Source organism: Pinus tabuliformis, chromosome 4_1, assembly GCF_031772625.1.
Source record: "Pinus tabuliformis cultivar Carrire ecotype Pingquan chromosome 4_1, CPIR1, whole genome shotgun sequence".
NCBI lineage: Eukaryota > Viridiplantae > Streptophyta > Pinopsida > Pinales > Pinaceae > Pinus > Pinus tabuliformis.
The window spans coordinates 991,311,991-991,335,232 of NC_142303.1; the positions used below are offsets into that span (position 1 = coordinate 991,311,991).

Here is a 23,242-nt window from a genome sequence, read left to right on the forward strand (position 1 = left end):
GCAGAGGTGTGAATTCTGCAAAATAGGCAGACCATAGGCAGGAAACTGACACCAAGAGTTACACAAAAGCTAATTTTGGGAGCTGGCTCTGATACCATGTCAGACCAGGCAGTAACTCCTCAAAATTAATTCGTTATATTCATTCAGGTTGGTCTTTATTATATACATGAGGGAGAGACTATTCATTTCATCTCCCGATGACTCTTCATATCTTCCATTATTTATTTACATCAGTTACACTTATTCACCCAATCCTGATGATTAGGTGTCAACACCCTACAATAATCATAATCCAGAAACCCCCTCTTGAAAACCATTCAGATTCCCCACCTAAAACTTCAAATTTGTTCAGATTAGAGGCTAAAAAAGTGCTGGTGCAAAAGTACCAGCATGAAACAGCCACAAGAACCCTAAAACATCCATGAAATAGGGCTAAAGGAAACGAGTATAGCAGCCTACAGGTGCTTCCTACCAGACAAAAATATTTTTGGATCAGTAAAAAGCAAATCTGAAATATATCAGCAATAAAGTCCTAATGTTGGGAATCCAAAACTGTGTAGAAATTCTCAAATCAGTAGATAAAAAGGGCCAAAACAACCCTAAATGTGATGCCCTTCTCCAACGAACATTATTAGCAAAGAAAAACACAGAAACTTTCCCATTCCCTAAGGCCTTATGATATTTAGAGTTTCAGTGTCTTCAGATCTTCTCCCTTTCTTGAATTATGGGTTTGAAATTTTGGTCCTCCTCCCCCCTCCCTCTCTTTTCTCTCCCCTCTCCCCTTTTCCTCCCAAGCCTCCCTCTTCTTTTTATTCCATTGGTCCTCTCCCCTATATCCTCGCTTCTCCCTTTGTCTCTCCCTGTGTCCCCCCTTCCCCCTCTCTCCCTGTGTCCCCCCTTCCCCCTCCTCCCTTTTCCCCATACCCACTTCTGCATTTTGCCTTCATCATCCTCATTCTGCTCCCCTCTTGTCTTTTTCATCCCCTCTCTTCCTTATCAATAGTTAAGTTGTCTTAGCCACGAGTCGATGTCCTTTCTACCTTCATTATTCATGAAAGGTTGTTCCTTTGGTTACTGCCTTCCCTTAGAAAATCTATTAATGTGGCATCGATTGAAATCTGTCGCCATGCAGATGGTATCTTCATCTCCTCACATGCTTGTAAATACAATGATCCTCTGCCAAATTCTTGGAATCACCTCCAGCTCAGAAAGGTGATGAATTCACTTGGAGACCATGTTACCACTCAAACTAGCAAGGGTCCTAAGAGGAGGTCCTATAGGGAAACTACTAGGTCAAGGGCAACAATGGAGCAATAACCCACTGTCACTTCAGCTAAGGCTCCCTACTCTTTACAGACTTTCACCGATGGGAGGAAACCCAGTGTACTAACGATGATGAAGATGAATGGATCAATGACAGGATGAGCGGTGATCCTAGAAGCCTATTAACAAGACGAGGCTCAAATATATGGCTTGCTTTCTTGGAAAGCAAGTTGAAAGGCTCTCTAGGAAGGGCTTAGGGGAATTCAAAGGGCTAGGGTTTGAGTATATGACTTGTCAAGGAGATACCTAGACCTCGAAATAGTTGTGGGAACTTGGATTCCAAGTGGTCTTTGAGAAATTATCTTCAAAAAGTTGTGGGACCACACGAGATCAAGTGGACCCAAAATTAGGTCATGTAAGAGGAATTGGTCACTCAAGGAGTGGTTTGACCTAATTATGGAAGAGGAGAGGATCCATGGAAAAATATTCTTGGAATGGAATGCAATGATCCAAATGAGGTCACTAGCCCCCGAGCTAAGGCTTGCAATATGTTGAGATCCCACAGTCGGATTTGTTTCAAATTTGGAGGGCCTCTAGAGCAAACTCCAGTGCAGTTGTCGACCAAAAATCGAAGTGTTTGGATGGCTAGATTGTGAGATAATCGATGCCCTAAGTGACCTATGTAGGCTAGACCTAGAGAGAAAGAAAGAAAGGTGAGAAAAATATGTTTTTAGGTGATCATCTATGGAGGACCAGTGCCTAATCCTTTGGGAGAAATGGAGTCAAGATGATTCCAATGCTTAGGATGGTTTCATTCAGTTAAGGAGGCCTCTTGAACAATTTTGCATGTCAATTAGGGCATGAGGAAAACTGCTTCAAGGTCTTATACTTCAACGTGCAATATGTGATGACTTATCAAGATAAATTTCAATGAAATATCTCTAGGAACATTCACTTATTCAAACATGGCCCATAACATAATGCAACACTAATTAAAGACAATTATATACCCTTTCACCAAAGAAAAGCAGCAAAATTTTAGCCTAGTATAGCGAAAATCCCAACATCATTTATGTGACATAGAAAAGAATGACAAACTAGCATTAAAAGAGCACTTACATGTGAGAACAAGTATATCCAATCGTCATCATATGCCAATATAGAAGCTCCAAGACAAAAATGAAGATATCCAAACATCAAAATTCATCCATCCATCCAATTTCGTCCTCTAAATAGAATAGTGAAAATCTCACAAGAAAATATGATCAATCCAAGTGATGATGATCAAATGATTTCATGACATAAGCCCTACCTCTACAGAGGGGAACAATCCTCTAGACCCTGGAACATATGCCAAGTGTATGGTGCATCTGTGGAGCCGGTTGGGCATGGTGAACCAGGTGCATCATCCTCGTCCAAAAGGTGGAATAGGAGCAATCAACAAACATTGTTGGGGATCCATGAAGTAATCTCGACTATGGCAGAGGCCCATGGCTCTCAACGCTCAATGCCAATGTGGCCCTCTTGAGGGCTAGGACCCCGTATAGGGAGACCAAGCCCAAATGGCAATCCACCTGTAATCATGCATAAGATCCAATGTGTCCCTTTGCCCTCCAATACAACAAATCATTAGAATAATCAAGTAAAAGAGCTTACAAGTCATGGAACCAGTGGGGCACTTCATGGTGGCCTACCCTTCCATAGTGGACATTGGTATGTATAAGTGTCTCCCAGCTCAATAGGGGGTTAGCCAAGGACCCTATTAGGTGGTTTCAACCTCTAAAGGGGATAATATGTCCATGGTGCATCCTTCAAGTGGTAGGTGGTAAATGATATAATAATGGAACGGACTGGGGATCAAAGAAAACATCTAGTCCACAAGTCAAGGTGCAAGGGTAGCTATAATAGGGGAAGCCAATACCTGGGTATATAAGTGTATGAGGGAGCAGATCGTGGTACATGAGTTACCCTGGCCTTTGTTTTTCCATCCTTCTTCATAGCCTTTTGCCTCTTATTGATTTTTCTTCATAACTTCTCAGGGCTCCAGGGGATGGAGAGCATGATGTGTGAGATGTAGCAGTGAATGCCCCTTAAGGTGGGGCGATTCATTACCCACCACGAGTTGGGACAATCGTGGATTCCTTAATGATAAAGGGGGCTCATCTACGACCCATACGAACCAGGGTGATCATCATCGGTAAAGGGTAGAGCACATGTTTGACTTTTGGCCACGTGCTAAATTTGTATGTCCCGGCCATCTTTTGCTTTTTGTGGTAAATTTCTCGTTGAGAGTGGCCAAATTATGCTTTTTCTTTTCTTTTTAGCTGCATCAACCTTTGGGGAATCGTTTCAGGCCCGACCCAAGGTGTGGACAAGGGGAGGGGGAGGCTAACCCTATGTGGACACATGTGGACCCGGACGAGAAAATAGATGAATGGGGGTAAAATGAGTCGAAGGGGAGTGATGTAGGTGGTATCGAGAAGCGGGACCACGCAACCAAAATCGGAATTTCTTTGTAGTGCCAACCCAAAAGCCAAACGGTCAGTAAAAGAGACCCCACTAGACTAGGATACAAGGTAACCACAAAATCGAGCAATGAAGACAAGAATATAAGCCTAACCCACTCTTTCCGCCGAATCCCCCCACCAATATGTCCAAAAGTGCCCATGACAGGCAAGGAAAATTACTCAACCATACCAATGAAAATCCATACCTTTCGGGTCAAAAGGCCCACCTTCAAACATACATTCATGACAAGAGGTTGAGGGAACACATGACCGGCTCAACTGGTGGAGAAAATGGCACATCGAGCTATATGGTGACTACAAGGGGCTGTTGACTGTCGATTGTCGACTGAGGACCATCTAGGAGAAAAAAATTCTCCCATACACACTACCCACAAGTGTGGCAGGTGACATTAATGGAAATGTGATGATACTCGTCTAGAAAGGTAGGCGAGATGGTGTTAAATGGACTCTAGAGCCAACCCAGGATTCATTCATGAATGTGTCGGTTCTGAGCATTTGCTATCCTCGTTTTTGGGCAAAGAATTGGTTCTTGAAATTGCCTTTGAACTCAATTGTGGCGTCTAAACAAGCATTCTTCAAGAGGCTCTGCGAGGAGATTCTTCTCAGAGCCCTGGTACTTTCGCTTGCAATTGGGAAGTCGTGGGTTCGGCACTTCAATTCATGGGTTGTCTAGCATAAGGGACTTCTATAACTCGCAGTGCTCCTTGGCAGACCCTGGTCTTTTGCTCCAATTGGTACCAAACTCGCACTCGTTCTTAGGTTATAAGGTAACTTTGAGCCCCTTGTGTTGGAAATTCTCAGTAGTCAGAGTTGTGAGGGAAGGTCCGATATAATTGGTTTCCTATCTGTGGTCTTCAGTTGTAACTTGAGCTATTTTCCTTTTGTCACCCCATGGAAGTATTTGGTTCAGAGAAATTTCGAATTCAAAGTGTATCTATGGCATTGTCTATGCACTGGGTATTGGGGAAGAAGCTCTTTTGTTTAGTTTGGCATCTCTCACGTCGGGAATCTATCATTAGTAATATGGATGTGGCTCCTCGGTCCCTTCATTCTACACTAGTCTGTTATTCATTGCACTCTGTGGATTTGGGTTGGCTAGGTTTACCTCTGCACAAAGACTATTGTGGTTATTTTTTCAGCCATTTCTACATCATGAGCTCCTCTTCATCCTCTAATTCCTCATCTGGGGATTGCGCTTGCTCCCAGTGTTTATTAGCCCATGAAGCTCTGCAAATCGCTGACGATGAACTACAAGTAAAATTCTATCAAATGTATCATGCTCAGGTTGAACAAGCAAATCGTATTTTTGCTCTTCAGCAACATATTTTAAGGTTGGAAGATGAGGCGGACGCACTCAGGTTAATCATTTCTGTTAATTTTTGGTATGTTCTATGCTTAGAGAAATTTACTTCAATTTTTCATATTAGCCCAATGACAATATTCAGATTAGCAATCACATCAGCATGATAGTAAAGTGTAGATAGAACATAAACATAACCAATAGAAGACAAGCCAAAACAAGAGGACACAACATGTGGCACCAGCCAGGGACAAACCCCAATGTGGGGAACCGTTGATTAATTCTTCTTATATTCTTCAATAGTTCAGCAGAGAGAAAGAGATAGAGTACAATGATTTGAAGTCAATACTTGACTTGCCAAATAGGAGATCAAAGATCTTCTCCGTGACGATGACACAATGAGGTTGCAATTCTGATATCAAGGACTGAAGATATGCAGCAGATGATAGGCCTAGAACAGCTCAACCAATTACCCAAAATACTGAGGCTTTCCTTCAATAAGACTCTCCTTCCTTCGCTGCTTCACTGATCATGACAAGGCTGCTAATCTGGCACCTTTCATATGCTGCAAGGACTGGTGCATTTCATGGCAGACCTGGTCACTAGTTAGGGCACAAGCTCTGAGTGCCACAGCACCTTAAACAGACCCCACAGTCCACCTTTTGACTGCAGCTAGGTGAGCTGTGTATAAGGCCTTTTCATGACAGCGAATAGCAGCCTTTCTAGACTGTGTATGTGACCCTCTTGACAGCAGATTAGGGCTGCTGCTGATTAGGCCTCTTGTTGCTGTGGAATAAGGCCTGCAGTCAGGACATTAGGGCACCTCCAAGACAGCAGCTATACATTCTTTGTGACTGCGGCTAGGGCATGGCTAGATCTCCTTTTAGAAGAGCAGCTAGACTTCCTCCATCAACTGCGTATAGAACCCTTCGTCCACTGCGTCTAGGGCTTCTCCCTCTTGATCTCTCTAGCCACCAAACCCAAACGAGTGGAGAGAGATCTTAGGAGAAGTGTGTGTGTGTAAAATGACTTGAAGACCTCTTCTATTTATAATGAAACGTTGAGGATAAGTTGGGGTAATTTGGTTGCTGACCGACCTTGACAAATTGTCAAACAACATAAATAAATTTTGACAAATTGTCAAATAACATAAATAAATTCATATCTCCATGAATACATGTCGGAATCGGATGATCTTTAGATCAATCCTACACCTCTCAACGGGAGGAATCCAAGAAAAATATCAGCCGCCATAAATAAGATGACCCATATGGAGTTTGGCCCTAGTTGCCAATTTTAACAATTTCAGACCTCAAGCTTGCCAAAGGACCTTCCACTATGCAAGATCAGCCTCTGGAACCTGCAGACAAGTCAGTTATAGACCTTAACATGCCAGCTCTTGAATCTGATTGATCTTTATGCAAGGAAATTTTGGTTTTCTTTTCCAGACAGCTTATATGAAAGTTCCTCTATGTATCAATTTTGCTGTAATAGTATTGATAGGAAGTATCTATGTTGAAAGGAGTCTGTAGCTAGTAGGCAACAGATGAAATTTGGATTCTGAATCGATGTACTCCCCATGTATTTGCTGCAACCGGGCACAGATTTAATCTAAATGTTACTCATCTATTATCAAAAAAAAAAAATACTATATATTTATCTGGCATACCCAAACATGATTATATTAGGGGCATGACCCCCGTTCTACTGAAAGAGTACCCATACCTAGCAAGTGAAAGAGGGAAAATAAGGTATTTCATGTTTTTTCCAAATTGCAACAAAATATGCTCATGACGGGCAGAATAAGAAAAGTCAATGAAACCCAAAACCAGCATTAACTTCTTTAATTATGAATACGTGAATAAAATTTTACTTTACTTTTCTTTAGGCACCCAAATCTTAAATTTTCCGCTCAATACAAGATGGCACAAGTCAAGGACACTTACTGATATATCTTCTTAAAATACCCTCAAAATTCTTAGGGGCGAATCTTCCCTTAATAACCAACCGTTGTTGTCCGTCAAGAGAACCACTTGTTCCCATTTCTGCAAGCAAGAATGTCATCACATGTTCTGGCTGTCTGTGCATCCTGAAAATCAATAAAACAGGAGTCCAGATGATATTAGGAGGGTAAAATTTAATTGCTAGGCAAAAATGTCATGAAATAGAAAGTTGAATTATAGGATGAAGCATGAAAACACTTGCACACATTACACCTCAAGCACATGAAATAGATGAATGGCACTTCAAGCAAAAATATGTAATTCACAAAATTCGATAAATTAATTAAGCTATAAAATTAGATAAATTGATTAAGCTCTGGAATGGTATCATTGTTTCATATGGCATATTATATTTAGCATAGAGAGAATTATTTTTTTAAGTCATGCAATGCCAAACAAGCTACAGTGAGAACATAGGTAGCCAACAAGTATGAAGTATGTTCAAGCCCTGAGCCTCACCAACTCGAAATTGAAAAAAGCAACACCCCTCTTCATCGCTTTGCAGATTGTTTCTTACCAGTAATAATGCACCAGATCAAACAAATATATATTCCTGCTTAAAACCAAAATATAGAGTTTCCACATATTTCAACATAACATCCCAGAATCCTCAGCTGCTTTCTGACATAGATGCATCTTAAGACAGCAGAAAGTCTCTAGTTTGGAAAAGTAAACAAACAACATAACATGACAATATCCAACCAAAAAAAGATCAAATATTTCTTGGAAATGTGCTATTCCTCTAAAATAGAAATGAAAATATGTCTATTTCCTCGAAGGCATGCATCCATGAAATTGACAGGAATCATGTCATCTCCAGGAAAGCTTTGATATCAAATCCCTCTCAAGGTACATTACCACCCTTATGTGCTTAGGAGTATGAGTAATCACAGAGAATCTAGCTTTATAGTATCTGGGACAAAAGAACTGGACTGAGTGACTTTAGCAGGCATAACTGAATAAACAAAGAAAAAGAAAACAGAAACTCTACCGTGATCCCAAAACCCTGTCCAACATCATCTGAATAGAGCATTAAAACATGACAAATGAATATACCTCTGTTACACAGGAACCGCTCCCAAGAGTTGGGAAACCCGTTCCAATGGTTCCCACGTTCCTGGGAGCTTTGGAACCGTATGGGAACATTCCCTTTTCAGCAGGAGCTGCAATGGGAGCTTGGGAAAGTTCCGAGAGCTTTGAAGACTGTTTTTTTTTTGGAGTTCCCGCGTTCCCTGGGGTTGGGGAATACAAAGCCTGTAGAGAAATATGCTGAACTGCCCACAAAACATGAGCCTAAGTTGAAACCTTCGCAAGAAGAAATGCCAAAGATATCCTTAACATTGATATCCTTAATTGAGAAACTGGAGCAATCTCTTGATGGGTTAAGGAAGTGTGTGGCACCTCGATGTAAGGGCGATATCTGGGATGTCATGTTGATGAGTATTTCTTTTGTTGTTTATTTATATATATGGCAGAAGAGTGTGTGTGCACATTGTATGTGGCAGTCAATGATTAAACATTAGAGTTTCTTTACCTTTTTCTCTTAAGAATAACTAGAAAAATATATGTAAAATTGTTCATTTGTATTTTTAAGCCAGAATGTTTCAAAGACTCGTCATGTGTCATAATGAACTTAACATTTTAATATTTTATATATATAAAAGGGAGAGACTCAGGGAGAGAAACACCCAAAGAATATATTTATATATAAGAGATATTATATATTTATTATTTATTATTTATATATTTAAATTGTGTTTTAATATTTGAATATTTTGATTTATTAATTTTGATTATTATATAAATTATATAATTAAAAATATATATATATATATATATATATATATTATATATTTTATATTTTTAATTTTTTTATATATGATATTACCGCACCCAATTAGCCGTTTTCTGTAAATTTCGAGGAAACCTCTAGCCATTCCTGACACTCGTACCCAAGTTCCCAACGTTCCCACGTTCCAGAAACTCATGCAACATAGGAATATACACATCATTCATAGTGGAAGCATCACAATAAGCTTGCTTTCAAAAGCTATTATCATAGAGCCTTTGATTTTTGGCGTATAGATATTAATAAATAGAAATTTGTCTATAACTATTTCTAGTGGATCAAAGACAAAAATATCGCAAAGATATATATCCACTGACCTGCACTGTTTTCTTTCAAGAGAGGAGAAGAAACTGACAGGTAAGATAACATAAGATATTTTATTAATGGCCAACAAATGATGACAAAGGTAGGTCAAACGAAACAAGGCTGCTTGGAAGCAGGAGCATGAGCAACAATTTTTGGCAGCTTCAGGGTCAAGAGTGATTTTGGGAGCATTTTTTAAATAATATATATTTTTATATATTTTGATGCACGTAGAATGATGAATTAGTTATAAAAAAACATAAAAACATGGATTAAACCATATAACATCAATCATCTAGTTGTTATAATCTTCATCAACCACAGATCCACAAGAAACAACATCTCGAATCTCATTAACCTTAAAGTTTCAAAATTCAATATATAATAGTTGTCATCACTAAAGTTGTACTTGTAAGTTTCTAACAATTACCAAACTATAACAAAGAATATCTAACATGAAATGAAACGTTTCAACTTTCCGGAAGCATAATATTCATAATTCATTACCAATGAGTTATAATCGTCAACTTCAAATTTCAAACTTAGAATGTCATATGTTGTTTACGAAAAATACCATAATAAAGATGAAAGAGTCAATAGTTATAAAAAGTACTAAAAACTTGAAAAGACAAGTAAATCTACTATCTACTAAAATTTCTTCTTGCCACGAGAAACTTCTATTTTTTTTCTCGTGATCTATGAACAATGGGAGCCTCCTCCCACATAGTCAGACAACCAGGTCCAGAACTAGAAGGCACATGACCTCCACGCAATGTTGCAGATGGAGGTGGCAGCAAAGCTAGTGCAATGCAAGCATTGCTAGTGGATGATGGGGGTGGCATGGCTGTTTAGGATGTTGTTGTTGCTCCATCCTCGTCATCCAAAAGTTCTCCTTCCAATTGTTCTAAATGTAAGGCTCCATCCTCCAAATTATCCTCCTTTGGGTTGTTGTCCCAAGTGATATATGCTCTATCAAATTGAGCCCGCTCACAATAATCTGACAACAACCTCAAGTTGTAGTGTACATAAACCAAGCTTTCTACCCGGCTTTCTTTGAGGCAGTTTCTTTTGACATTGTGGATGAAGCTATAGGTGCTCCAACACCTCTCTACAGAAGAGTATTAACCACCTGCAAATGCACTTTAACTGCCAATTTTTCCAAAGGTCCCTCAAAGCCATACATGTTCCACCCTTCAACAAGATCCAATCTATCTCTATCATCAATTGCATGCAAAGAACAAAACACTCAAGTTTGACTAAAGTATGTGCTTAATTCTCCATGTTGTCTAGCATACTCCTCCCTATTAGGGACCAACTTGTCTAATGCTAGAATATACCCTTTTTGTACCTCTGGATCTGTATGGGGTTTTCTCCTAACCCAACCCCTAGTTGCAAGTTTGGCCAACCAATATGGAGAGTAGTCTTTTGGGATAAGGACATACACCAAGGCATGGAGTGGAACATTAAGATTATCCCACATTTTGACCACATGTTCGTGAATATGATCATAAGAGATCAAATTTTTCAGTTCAACGATATTTTTTATTTTCCCTATCATGCTATCCATCTGCTCATACACCTCCCCAATCACCAGTGCATTTTTATCTACAAAACAAACCATGTTATATATGGGCTTGGTGAACTGCAAAACATTCTTAACACTTTCCCAAAACTAACCATCAAGAATTGTGTCCTCCACCTCTTGAAAATATTCCCTGTCAGATGTAGTTGCAACCCTGTCCTTTAATATAGGCCATGATTCACTTGATACCATGCTAGCCAATGCTTCTCTTACCTTCAAAAGGTGCCTCAAGGTGAGGTAATAGCTAGCAAATCTAGTCATTGCAATCTTCAATGGCTCCAACCTTGAGTGACTGTGAAAAAGGCCATGGGCATTGCTATGATTGGTAATATATCTTATCATTTTCTTGTCTTTCTTATACAATGAACAATCCATTTGTATTGAGGTTCCTTTAGCTTAATAATGTCATGCGTCAAAAGGTTCAATGTTTGAACCAAACACCCAAACCAAAAATTAGAAGCATTATCAGTAATGACTTTGACATTGTATGGACCAATAATTTCAATTGTTTGAATTAATGGTTCTGCAATGTTGATGTCAGTCTTGAACTTCCCTAAGTAGTCATTAGATGAAAGGAAGAATACACCAGAAGCAGGCACACCAAGAACACTTATCATGGCTTGCCTTTTACATTTGTCAAACCATCAAATACAATGGATACCCCATATTCATTCGAAGCATTTGTGAATTTAACCAAAGGATTTTTTTATTTTGGCCTTTTCCCAATCAAGTCCCATAGTTCTAGCTTTGTCATACCCAAGGCTCTTGCATCCTTTAGGGGCATCATTGATGGCAGCAACCATTTCATGCCAATATGGTGAGCGAATAACATTGGTATGCCACATGCAAAGAGAAATCGAAAATTTATTGCATCCACGTCATCCACACAACCTTGATCAAGGAAATATGATATTGTTCTACGCCTTAAAGCGATGTTTGTGCTTGTGGATGCAAATCCACTACCATGGGTGGATGTTGATGGAGTTCTTGCTCTATGTGTGCTAGTGGTGTCATGTTCACCCTTTGATCTTTTTTTATTTGTAATGTGTTTCCTCCTCTCCCCTTGTATATTTGGCCCTTTGTTGTGTTGGCACATTTGCACAAGTTTTGATTCCTATTTGCTTATTTCCATCCAGTGTTCCACGGGGACGCGTCCCCCAGGGTCGGGTGCGCGCACCCCTCGCACCCAGGACGGGGAGTCTCTTGGGGGTGTGTTTCCCCACGAACCCTTTTTGGGGAGTCTTGGGGAGACGCAAGGGGGTGCGTTTCCCCAGTGTGGGAGTCTAGACTCCCCAAAAAGGGTGCTTCTGGGCGTCCCGCTTCAGTATGGGAGTCTAGACTCCCCAAAAAGGGTGCGCCTGGGTGTCCCCCTTTAAATTTGTCTAATAAGACTTAAAAATTCAAAATTCAAAATCAAAAATTCAAAACTCAAAACCATTAAATTTTATTTTTTTTAAACTAAATAACTAAAACTTAAAAGTCTAAAAAAAAATTAAAATTAAAACTAAATAACTAAAACTTAAAAGCCTAAACCTTAAAGTTAAAAGCTCATTTCATTTCAACCCAAAGTCATTTCCATTTCACTCTTAACTATTTTTGAGTTTGAACTTTGAAACTTTGAGTTATATAGATTTAGTGTTCAAACTTTGAAAATATACTAGTATGTTTTGCTTTCAATTTAGATTCTAGAATGATGGATGATGAATTTAGTTTTTAAATCAATGTAGATTGTAGAATGATGAACCATTGAATGATGAATGATATCGATCAATGTATTTGAATATTTTATTATTGATTTTTATTTTTGTTTTTCGAATCTCATGGTATGTATGAATAATAATTAATTCAATAATGAGACTTGTCACTTGAGTATGTCATATGAATGATGTATGTATCAAAATGAATGATGAGGATGGATCAATGATTCAAATTTCAATTGTCTATTTAATATTTTTATGCTTTCATTATTGAACAGTGAACAATGAATATGAACTTGAATTATATATATATATATATATACACCTCGACGACTCCCCGCACCCCCGAAATTTCCCTAAAATTTGAGGGTACTCCCACACGTCCCCCCTGTGCGTCTCCTCGCACCCGCGTCTCCCCGCACCGGAGTCTTGGTGGAACATTGTTTCCATCCCATGGAATTTTCCCACATATATGCTTTCTGGCATATATGTGCCCTATCTCCAACTTCACCCTTATAAATGCCTCCTCAGGAGTCTTGTCCCCGAATATCTGGTGAGGACTCCTATTTTGCACATTCACTATCGTGTTACACGCCTCTACCCAAAGAAACATAGAGAGCTCCTAGTCATGTAGCATAACCTTAGCAAAACCAATAATGGACAAATTCTCTCTCTGCAACCCCATTCTACTAATGGTTGTATGAGACTATCATCCCCCTCTTGATCCCTACCTCATTACAAAAATCCTTGAAGTCATTAGAGGTGTACTCTCCTCCATTGTCCCACCTCAAGACCTTGATCCTCTTATCTATTTGGTTCTCTACCTAGGATTTGAACTCCCAAAACAGACTAAAGACTGCATCCTTTGTCTTCATGAAAAAGATCTAGGGTATACTAGAATAGTCATCAATGAACGTGACAATATTGTGCTCCATGTATTGATGTCATTGACATCAGTTCACATACATGAGTGAATGAGATCGAAAATCCTCTTTAACCTACTTTGGCTACTCAGAAAAGCAGCTTTGGCATTCTTACCAAGTGCACACCCTCTACACACGCCCTACAAGTTGAAATTTGGGAGGCCACTAACAATCTCCCTCATAATTGGCAACGACATGTAGGGAAATTTTCCCATTCTTCTATGCCATAGCTCACACAAGTTATCATTGCCATGTACCAATGCCCGAATAGGGTTTCCCGTCAACCTGCACAAATTGCTCTCACTAACCTTAACGGCCATTGTTATGTCTAGGCTAGACTCTTTTGGACAAATGAGCACCTACCCATTCTTGAACATAATTACATAGGCATTGTCTAACTATGCTACGCTTCGTAGTTTGTGGACAAAATACAACGAAATAAATTTTGGTCCAATCATGATTTTCTATTGTTTAACATGTGTTTTTAAATGCAAAAATGGATCCATCGCTCTGAAAAACCTTGGGTCACTCACAATGTGAAGAGTTCACAATTCAAACTTGTGATTCCAACACATCCCTATCGAATTTCGAGCAAATTCAACCGGAAAAGCTCCAAAACATAGAATAGATAGACCACAACTAACTACCACTCCTCTATCCTCAATCACTAAGATTGAGAGCAAGTTCTTCAATCTCGATAGAAATAGCCAATCCTTGGCTTCCAACGTCTCTCCTAATCCTAGCTAGAACTTAATGGTTCCAAGTTCCAACCCCCTTCACTGCATACTTAACATCATTCCCAAGCTACATATGTAAATTAGAGTCACTCTTTGTCAAACTGCGAAACTCCCATGCCTCTATCATATGATGAACCTATGTTGACATTGTTTCCTATTGCGACTTCCCCTTCCCCTTCCTCATACATTGTGATGCATAGTGCCCACTCTTGTGGAAAATGAAGCACTTGAGCTTGCTCAAATCCTCCTTCCCTTGCTGAAAGGTTTTGCCCTCAATTTTAGCCTTGGAACCCTTCCCTTTGCCCTTCTTGGCCATGCTAACCAATGTCATGTTCTCTTCTCCATCTGCATGGTTCCTAGCCTTAGATGCCTCGCAAGTATCTTCTTAGTTGCAGTGATCCCAAAGCCTCTCCCAATTAGGAACATGCTCTCAAGTGCAAATCCCCTTGACAAATGGTTCCCATTACTTGGGAAAACTATGCAGTGCCACATTTACGAGCTCTACGTACTTTATTTTCACCCCAATGGCTACAAGTTGATCCCATGTCTGGGTGATCTTCATTAAGTAAAATAATAACATTATCAAATCTTAACATCTGGATGGATCTGAGTTTGTTTCTCAAGATCGTCTTTTTGTTCATGTTGACATTTTAGAACAGGTCCACTTGATCCTTCAACATCTGCCTAGCCGACTTCTTTAATGTCCTTCTCGCATAAGTCGCCTTATCTAGTGGATCTACTAGTTGAAAAACAACCTTCTCTACAAACTCCCAAAGGTCATTCTCCTTCAACAGCAAGGTAACCCTTGCGCCCATCTAACCGATCCTCAAATCTAAGACTAGATATTGCCATTTCTAAATCCGATAATTAAACCTTGTGCTAAGTCCATCTAGCACCCACAATAATAAAATTGTTGGTTTATAGATCTACTAAGATCTCCTTGTGGATTGTGTTTTTGTCATTTGAACACCCACAAAAATCAGTTTTTTGCCAAAACCCTAACTGGTATGGTCTCCCTCTCTCCCTATAAAGAGTGACCTTCGTCAATCACTCTAGCTACAAATTGGCATTGTCCTTCACACCTTTTGCTTGTGAACTCTATGCGTCCCTGCTTCACTTGTGTCGGTTATATTTGGTTGTATAACCGGACCTTCTCTGATGACTCCTATGCATCCTTTAGCTCCTCCAGCTACTGTACAAATGTGTACAGCCACTCCAACGCACACCCTTCCTTTGGCAACTCTAGCCCTTGTTTTGGTGGGGCTAGTTGGTCATATGGTTCTGGCTACATTTTCCAGGTGCAAATATTAGCTAGCAACTCCGCTTTTTTGTCCCCATATGGCTCCACATCATCGATTTTTCTATGCCTTGTCAGTTGCTTTAATTTTTGCACAACTCTGTCAACTAGCCCCCACATGTGTCCTACTATGACCCACTCACCTATGCGAGCCTGCGTCACCCCTTTGTTGTGCCAGCTACATTGTTCTATAGCCCTGACACCCTCTACAACTTTTTTCGCAGTTGTCGAAGGCTATGTGTTGCTACTGCACCACTGACCTTGTTTCCTACAAACCGACCCTCTGCCTATCGACTAGCTTAGCAATTGGCCCTTTATAATTGGCCGTCTTTTTAATTTTTAAAAAAATAAATGTTTTGACTCTATGCTCGTGCATGCCATTTTTTTAATTTACTTGTTTATTGCCATTGTGTTGGCCCTTCCCCATAGACTTTTCAAACGAGTCCTTTTTTATTGTCTCGACCCTGCCACTATACAACGTATAGTCATGACATTGACTACATCTCTAAACTGGATGACTCAATCTCTACAACTCCTGGGACCTACCTATGTTCATTGATACGAGATCAGTTTTTGGAGTTCAAGCTCTAATACCATGTTAATTTCCTAACCCTAACAACTTAGCCAATTACCACCTAGCATATTTCCTCGCTATAACAACTAATTATTATGCAGTTCTATTGAATAAAAGACACAATTATAATAGCAAACGAAAAACTAAAGTATCAATATTAATCACATACACGAGTTTTTGCCCTTCAAATCAATCCTTCATTTATTAGATTCAAAACTTCAAGGGCTTCGTTCATGGGAAAATGGCTCACTAAGGGAAACACATGCAATAAGAACCTAGAACTAATCTAGCTAATTAAACCTTGGATCTATACTTCGATCTAGATCTCCCTTGCTACCCCTTGCACCTCTCTCAAACCCTACACACTTGAATAGAAATCCTTCTCCACCTAATCATTGAGATCTCACTCTCATTATCTCTTGTGCTCAAGATGTGTGTTCCAAGGTTTCTTGGAAGCGAGAACAGGAGCAATAATTTTCAAAAGCTTTCGAGTCGGGAGCCTTTTTTATATAATATATATTTTTATATATTTTGATGCATATATGTCAACAAAAGCATGAAGAATGATGAATTAGTTATAATAAGCATAAAAGCATGGATTAAACCAAATAACATCAATCATCTAGTATTTATAACTTTCATCAACCATAGGTCCACAACATATCGATTCTCATCAACCTTAAAGTTCAAAGTTCAATATATAACATTTGTCAACACTAAAGTTGTACTTGTAACCATTACAAAACTATAACAAAGAATATCAAACATGAAATGAAAGTTGAAACGTTTCACAAAGCATCATATTCATAATTCATTACCAATGAGTTATAATTGCCAACTTCAAACTTCTTAAATTGTCATATATTGTTTACAAAAAAATACCATAATAAATATGAAAGATTCAATAGTTATAAAAAGTACTAGAAACTAGAAAAGACAAGTAAATCTACTATCTATTAAAATTTCTTCTTGCCACGAGTAACTTCTAATTTATTTTCTCGTGATCTATGAACAATGGGAGTATCCTCCAACATAGTCTAACTCTACAATGGTCGTGGACCACGTCCAAAACCCGAAGGCACATGACCTCCATGCAATGTTGCAGATGGAGGTGGCGGCAAAATTGGTACAACTCAAGCCTTGCTAGTGGATGGGGGTGGCATTCTTGTTGACGTTGTTGTTGTTTCTTGATGACTGTCATCCTCATCATCCAAAAGTTTTGCTTCCAATTGTTCTAAATGTAAAGCTCCATCCTCCAAATTATCCTCCTTCGGGTTGTTGTCCCAAGTGATATATGCTCTATCAAATCGAGCCCACTCACAATATTGTGTCAACAACCTCTAGTTGTAGTGTCCATAAACCAAGCTTTCTACCCAGTTTTCATTGAGGCGGTTTTTTTGACATTGTGAATGAAGTTATAGGTGCTCCAACACCTCTTTGCAGAAGAAGTATTAACCACCAATGAAAGCACTTTAACTACCAATTTTGCCAAAGGTCCAGTATTGTGTCAACAACCTCTATTTGTAGTGTACATAAACCAAGCTTTCTACCCGGTTTTCATTGAGGCAGTTTCTTTTGACATTGTGGATGAAGCTATAGATACTCCAACACCTCTTTGCAGAAGAAGTATGAACCACCTATTAAAGCACTTTAACTGCCAATTTCGCCAAAGGTCCCCCAAAGCCATACATGTTCCACCATTCAACAGGATCTAATCTATCTTTATCATCGATTGCATGCAAAGTACCAAACATTCTAGTTTCATTGAAGTATTTACTCAATTCTCCACGCAATCTAGTGTTGGACATTGGGTTCAGTGCTCCCCATGTGTTTCGCGACATGGAATACCCGCCTCTCATGGATCCTAATTCTGACAATTGCAATGGAGACTATTCCCTGTAGGTTTTGTTCTAACGACAATCGCGATTCCAACAAGTGGTATTAGAGCAACAAGTCTCGAGTTAGAAACTCACCTAGCTCGCGCTGGGGGAGAGGGATTGTTGGACATTGTGTTTAGCGCTCCCCGTGTATTTCGCAACATGGACTAACCGCCTCTCGTAGATCCTACCTCTGACGATTGCAGTGGAGACTAATGCATGCAGGGTTTGGTCTAATGGAAATCGTGATTCCAACATCTAGCACACTCGTCCCTGTTAGAGACCAACTTGTCTAATGCTAGCATATACCCATTTTGTACCTTTGGATCTGTATGGGGTTTTCTCCTAACCCCACCCCCAAGTGCAAGTTTGGCCAACCAAGATGGAGAGTAGTATTTTGGTGTAAGGACATATGCCAAGGCATGGAGTGGAACATTAAAATTATCCCACCTTTTGACCACATATTTGTGAATATCATCGTATAAGATGGCATCTTTCGACTTAACAACATCTTTGATTTTCTCTAGCATGTTATCCATCTGCTCATACACCTCCCCACTCACCGATGCATCTATATTTGCAAAACGAATCATATTATAAATGGGCTTCGTGAACTGCAAAAGATACTTCACAATTGCCCAAAAATGACCATCAAGAACAGTGTCCTCCACCTCTTGAAAATCTTCCTTGTTAGATGTGGTTGCAACCTGAAGGTGATGTAATAGGTAGCAAATATAGTCTTTGCAATCTTTAATAGCTCCAACCTTGAGTGGCTACGGAAAAGGCCATGGGCATTTAATCTTACCATGTATTTGCCTTGCTTGTACAATGAACCAATCCATTTGTATTCAGGTTCCTTTATCTTAATAATGTCATGCATCCAAAGGTTCATCGTGTGAACCAAACACCCAGACCAAAATATGTTGGGGTATCTACCCTCAATGATTGCTCCTACAACCTTACAATTAGAAGCATTAAAAGTAATGACTTAGATGACATTGTATGGCCCAATAGTTTCAATTGCTTGAATTAATGGTTTTGCAATGTTGATGTCGGTCTTGAACTTATTTAAGTAGTCATGAGATGAAAGGAAGACTGCACTAGTAGAAAACGCACAAAGAACACTTATCAATGGATTTCCTTTTACGTTTGTCCAACCATCAAATACAATGATACCCCATATTCATTCCAAGCATTTGTGAATTCACCTAAAGCAATTTTTATATTGGCTTTTTCCCAATCAAGTCCCATGGTTCTAGCTTTGTCATACCCAAGGCTCTTGCATCCTTTAGGGGCACCATTGATGGCGGTAACCATTTCATGCCAATAAGGTGAGCGAAGAACATTGGATGGTATGCCACATGCAAAGAGAAACCAATAAAATTTTGCATTCACATGATCCCTACAACCTTGATCAAGGAGTTATGATATTGTTCTACACCTTAAAGGGATGTATGTGCCTGTGGCTATCAATCCACTACCATGGGTGGATGGAGTTCCTATTCGACCACTGAATGCTCCAAGTTTGTTAGTGGCCTCATGTCCAGCCTTTGATCTTTTTTATTTGTATTGTGCCTCCACCTGTTCCCTTATATATTTGCCTCTTTGTTGTGTTGGCACAATTGCACAAGTGTTTATTCCTATTGGGTTATTTCCATCCCAAGGCCTTTTCCCACATAAATGCTTTCTCGCACAGGTATATGGACCTATGTGATTAGATTTGCAATGGGGGCATATAAATTTAGTGGTTCCACCCCCTTTCCCTCCTCCAAGCTTGTAACATATTTCCACAAGGGTGTTCGAATTATTTCGATTTTCTTTCCATCATCATCTTCACTCCCATTATCATCCTTCTCCTCTTCCTCTTCGTACTCCTCTTTTCCACAGTATCCTAATCTACCACTACCCACTTCTTCATCATTTTCATCACTTCTTCGTTTTCCCAACAACACCATCAATGATCATAGCCAAAAATGGAACCAACAAGATAAGGCTAAGCCATATAGCCATCATGTTTGTTGAAGCTTGAGATTCTTGCATGCAATAAAATGAGGGAGGAATGGGAAAGAGTAGGAGAAGAGAACATCAAGATTCTAGTAACTAGTTTGTACTTCTAGATTTGACAGATTCATTCAACATATTAAAAAACACAAATGCTACATGGAAAAAAAACAAGAATGGGATTAGACCCTAACTCTTTGGCTCTCCAATTTTGGTGGCAGCCTTCAATCTCCCAAGCTTGCACAAATGGCAACCTTCAATCTCCCTTTGAAGCTCCCACAATCTTATCTTCTCAATCCTCTCAAATCTTTTCCTCAAGAATCAAACCCTCTCAATCTCTCTCACAAACTTATAAAATGATGTTAAGTGGGAGGGGAGGAGGCCTTTTATTCCCCTTGGCCTTCCCATTTCCCTCCAAAAACCAAAAAAAAACCCAATTTGGATCGCACGCAGACTAAAGGGTCAGGAACGTTTTTTTATTGCTGGAGAGCACGATCTAGGAGCGCCCTTAAGAATGTTTTGGACACTCCGGGAGCACATCTAGGAGCACCCCCGAGGGTATCTTGGCCACTCCGAGAGAAATGCTCCCTAAGCGCTCCCATGACCTCCAAGCAACATTTCTTAGGTTGCGAAAGTGTGCTCCCAAAAAACACTTCCAAATAAGAGTGTTCAAGGAGTGTGCTCTAAGAACGAGTGCAAGGGGCGCTTCCCCACAGCGTTTGTGTGTTTAATCTTCTCCCTTAGCCTAGCCTTCATTTTATAAGTTTGAGTTATTGATTGAATCCACAACCCTAATCTCCAAAGTGATTAACAATTAAATTTAGATCTCACCTCACTTGAGATTGATCGTTAATATTTCATCTTATTCACTAATGCATGTAACCTTTGCATTTCATTAGATTAATTCTCTTTTTATTATAAAAGTCAATTATTTTAATACTTAAGACAATTGGAAAGGTTAAAGGTCAATTACGTGATTTCCACATGCCTAGACACTTAGGCCTCTGTAGATGTACCTACCAGAGCTACAAAAATCAACACTCTTCCCTAATCTAAACATCCTAATGTAAAAAAGACTTACAATCCAATGCCAAGGAATTAGCCATCCTTCAACTTTGGCTACTTAGTCCTATCCTATCTACCTCTCCTAAACAACCCCTACCACCTTCTCCAGCGTCCTTGTAGGTTTGGTTCCCCCCAGGGTTCCTAAAACTCAACTTTGATGGGGCCTCTAAAGGCAACCTTAGGGTTGCTTGCTTTTACAAAGTTATAAGGGATGATCAAGAAACCTTCATTCATTTTTATGATGGCTAATTGGGCTTCAATATTAGCAACGTAATCTAACTTTTTACTCACAAATTTGTCTCCAAACTACAATCAACAAGAACTTCTCGAAGCTAATTCTAGAAGGTCACTCTCAGATTGTAATCTCGATGCGCAAAAGATTCTTACATGGTTCTCATCCTACCAACATTGTGTTAGCGACACCTAGAAAGAATCTCGAGCCATATCTCAAACCTCCCAAAAATAATCTTGATTCTCTAAGCCTCTCATGTTTGCAAAAGGGCAAACAAAGTGCAGATAGGCTTGCTAATGAAGGATGTAGTATGCACTCTCTTAGGAGATCCTCTAAATCTGCCCTAGGAAGATCTCTCCTTGTCCTTGCTTAAAGAGGATTGCACTGCTCTTGCTTGCACAGACATTACTTCCCCAGATCAGGTGGCAGGGGACATAAGCATGTGGAGGAAGGTGAAGCCATTGCCACACCAAGCAATCAATTGTGAGGACATGCCACATCATCCCTCCACTACATGACAAGGCTACCATAGCCCACGCGTAAGGTATGTTCAATGGTTTTCAATAATCGCACTACCTCCTCCCTTGTGTGAGCTCGACACCATACCCCAACCCCAACCTGTATCATAATGGGTCTTGGTACATCATTGGTTCTCACTCTGATGGGATTTTTCTCTTTTAGTCAATGTTATCAAAACTGCACTAGTGATCAAACCAAAAAACCATGTGGACCAGGAATCAAAACGGAACCGATTATAACTAAATTTTAAAGAAAGAGAAAAAATGGTTTACCAAAAACACATAAAATATTCATATTTTAAAGAAAAAGCATATATATTCATGTGCATCTATATGAATCCAAACCATTTATACACAAATATGAAAAAGTTCTCATTTATATAACAAGTAATAGTGCATATAACCAAAATAGTACTTAGTGCAAAACATCGTTGAACCAAAAAAGTTAAAAACATCAAGAAGCAAGCTCTAAAAGGCCTTTATAGTCCAAAATAACATGATTGTATGATACTACAGTCTACAATACTACAGCTATAGCCTACAAGTGCTAATTGTCAATGTCATCAATCATCATCCTGAACATCCTCCTCATCCTCATTTGAAGAATGAATAGCATGCAAGTCTGCAATGGGAATATGGCTTGATTCCCCTAGCCCTGAAGCTGTTATTGGTGCTTTTGATATATCTTCCTCTACAACCTATGGAGGTGATTCCATGTCCAACCAACAAAGGTCTTCATTGTCAACTGTTGGTGCTTGACTCTCCACAACCCATTCTGATGTTGGATCAAATTCAGCCAAGATAATGTTGCTTGATTCAGGGGTTTTATTCAACAATTGCTTGCGCTTCAACCTAAGGTTGACTGAACAAAAACCATGTCATTCAACCGATTTTGCTCCAAACGGTTCCTCTTCTTAGTGGTATTCGCTCAACACAATCCAATTCCGCTCACACCCTGAAGCACTACATGTCTGGCTCAATATTCGAAATGCAATTGAGGGCATTCACTAACAAATTGTTGCCACTAACAGGTTGCAAAAAGGGTGGAAGGCAAAGAAGTATTAGCAAATGAATTTGAAACTTGAAACTTGGACTCAACAATTGCAAATTGAAATGAGTAATATAAGAATTTGAAAATTTTCACAGTTCTTACACGGGGGATTCTTTGCTCTATTTCTTACAGCCATAGAAATGACAAAGGTATCGATATTCTCACTAAAATTCAAGAGCTTGTTATGAATTTGATCTTGAGTCTTGGAATCTGGGACCATGCGCTCAATGCATTTATACAATTCCCCTAATACCTCCCCATCAACCTCAAAATTTGTAATGTAATGGTAACTTCAAAGTTCAGAAAACAAAAACATATTCATCGAGTCAACAAAAGTTAAAAGTTAAAAATTATAAGCAACAAACATTGAAATCCAAAATTACATACTTTGCATGTAAAGGTCTACCGAGTTGTTTGCTTCATCTTTCATCAATAATTCTCC

The 23,242-nt window shown here is 39.4% G+C and overlaps 1 protein-coding gene across 1 annotated transcript in view; it reads right to left on the reverse strand.

Moving 5' to 3' along the window:
* The window catches only part of LOC149179477 (eukaryotic translation initiation factor 2 subunit beta-like), a 95,779-nt gene that overhangs the window by 21,922 nt on the left and 50,615 nt on the right, over window positions 1-23,242 (reverse strand). Inside the window, exon 7 of the mRNA XM_089420676.1 lies at window positions 7,038-7,180. Within this exon, the coding sequence (XP_089276802.1) occupies window positions 7,038-7,180 (143 nt within the window). The remainder of the gene's footprint in view (window positions 1-7,037; window positions 7,181-23,242) is intronic.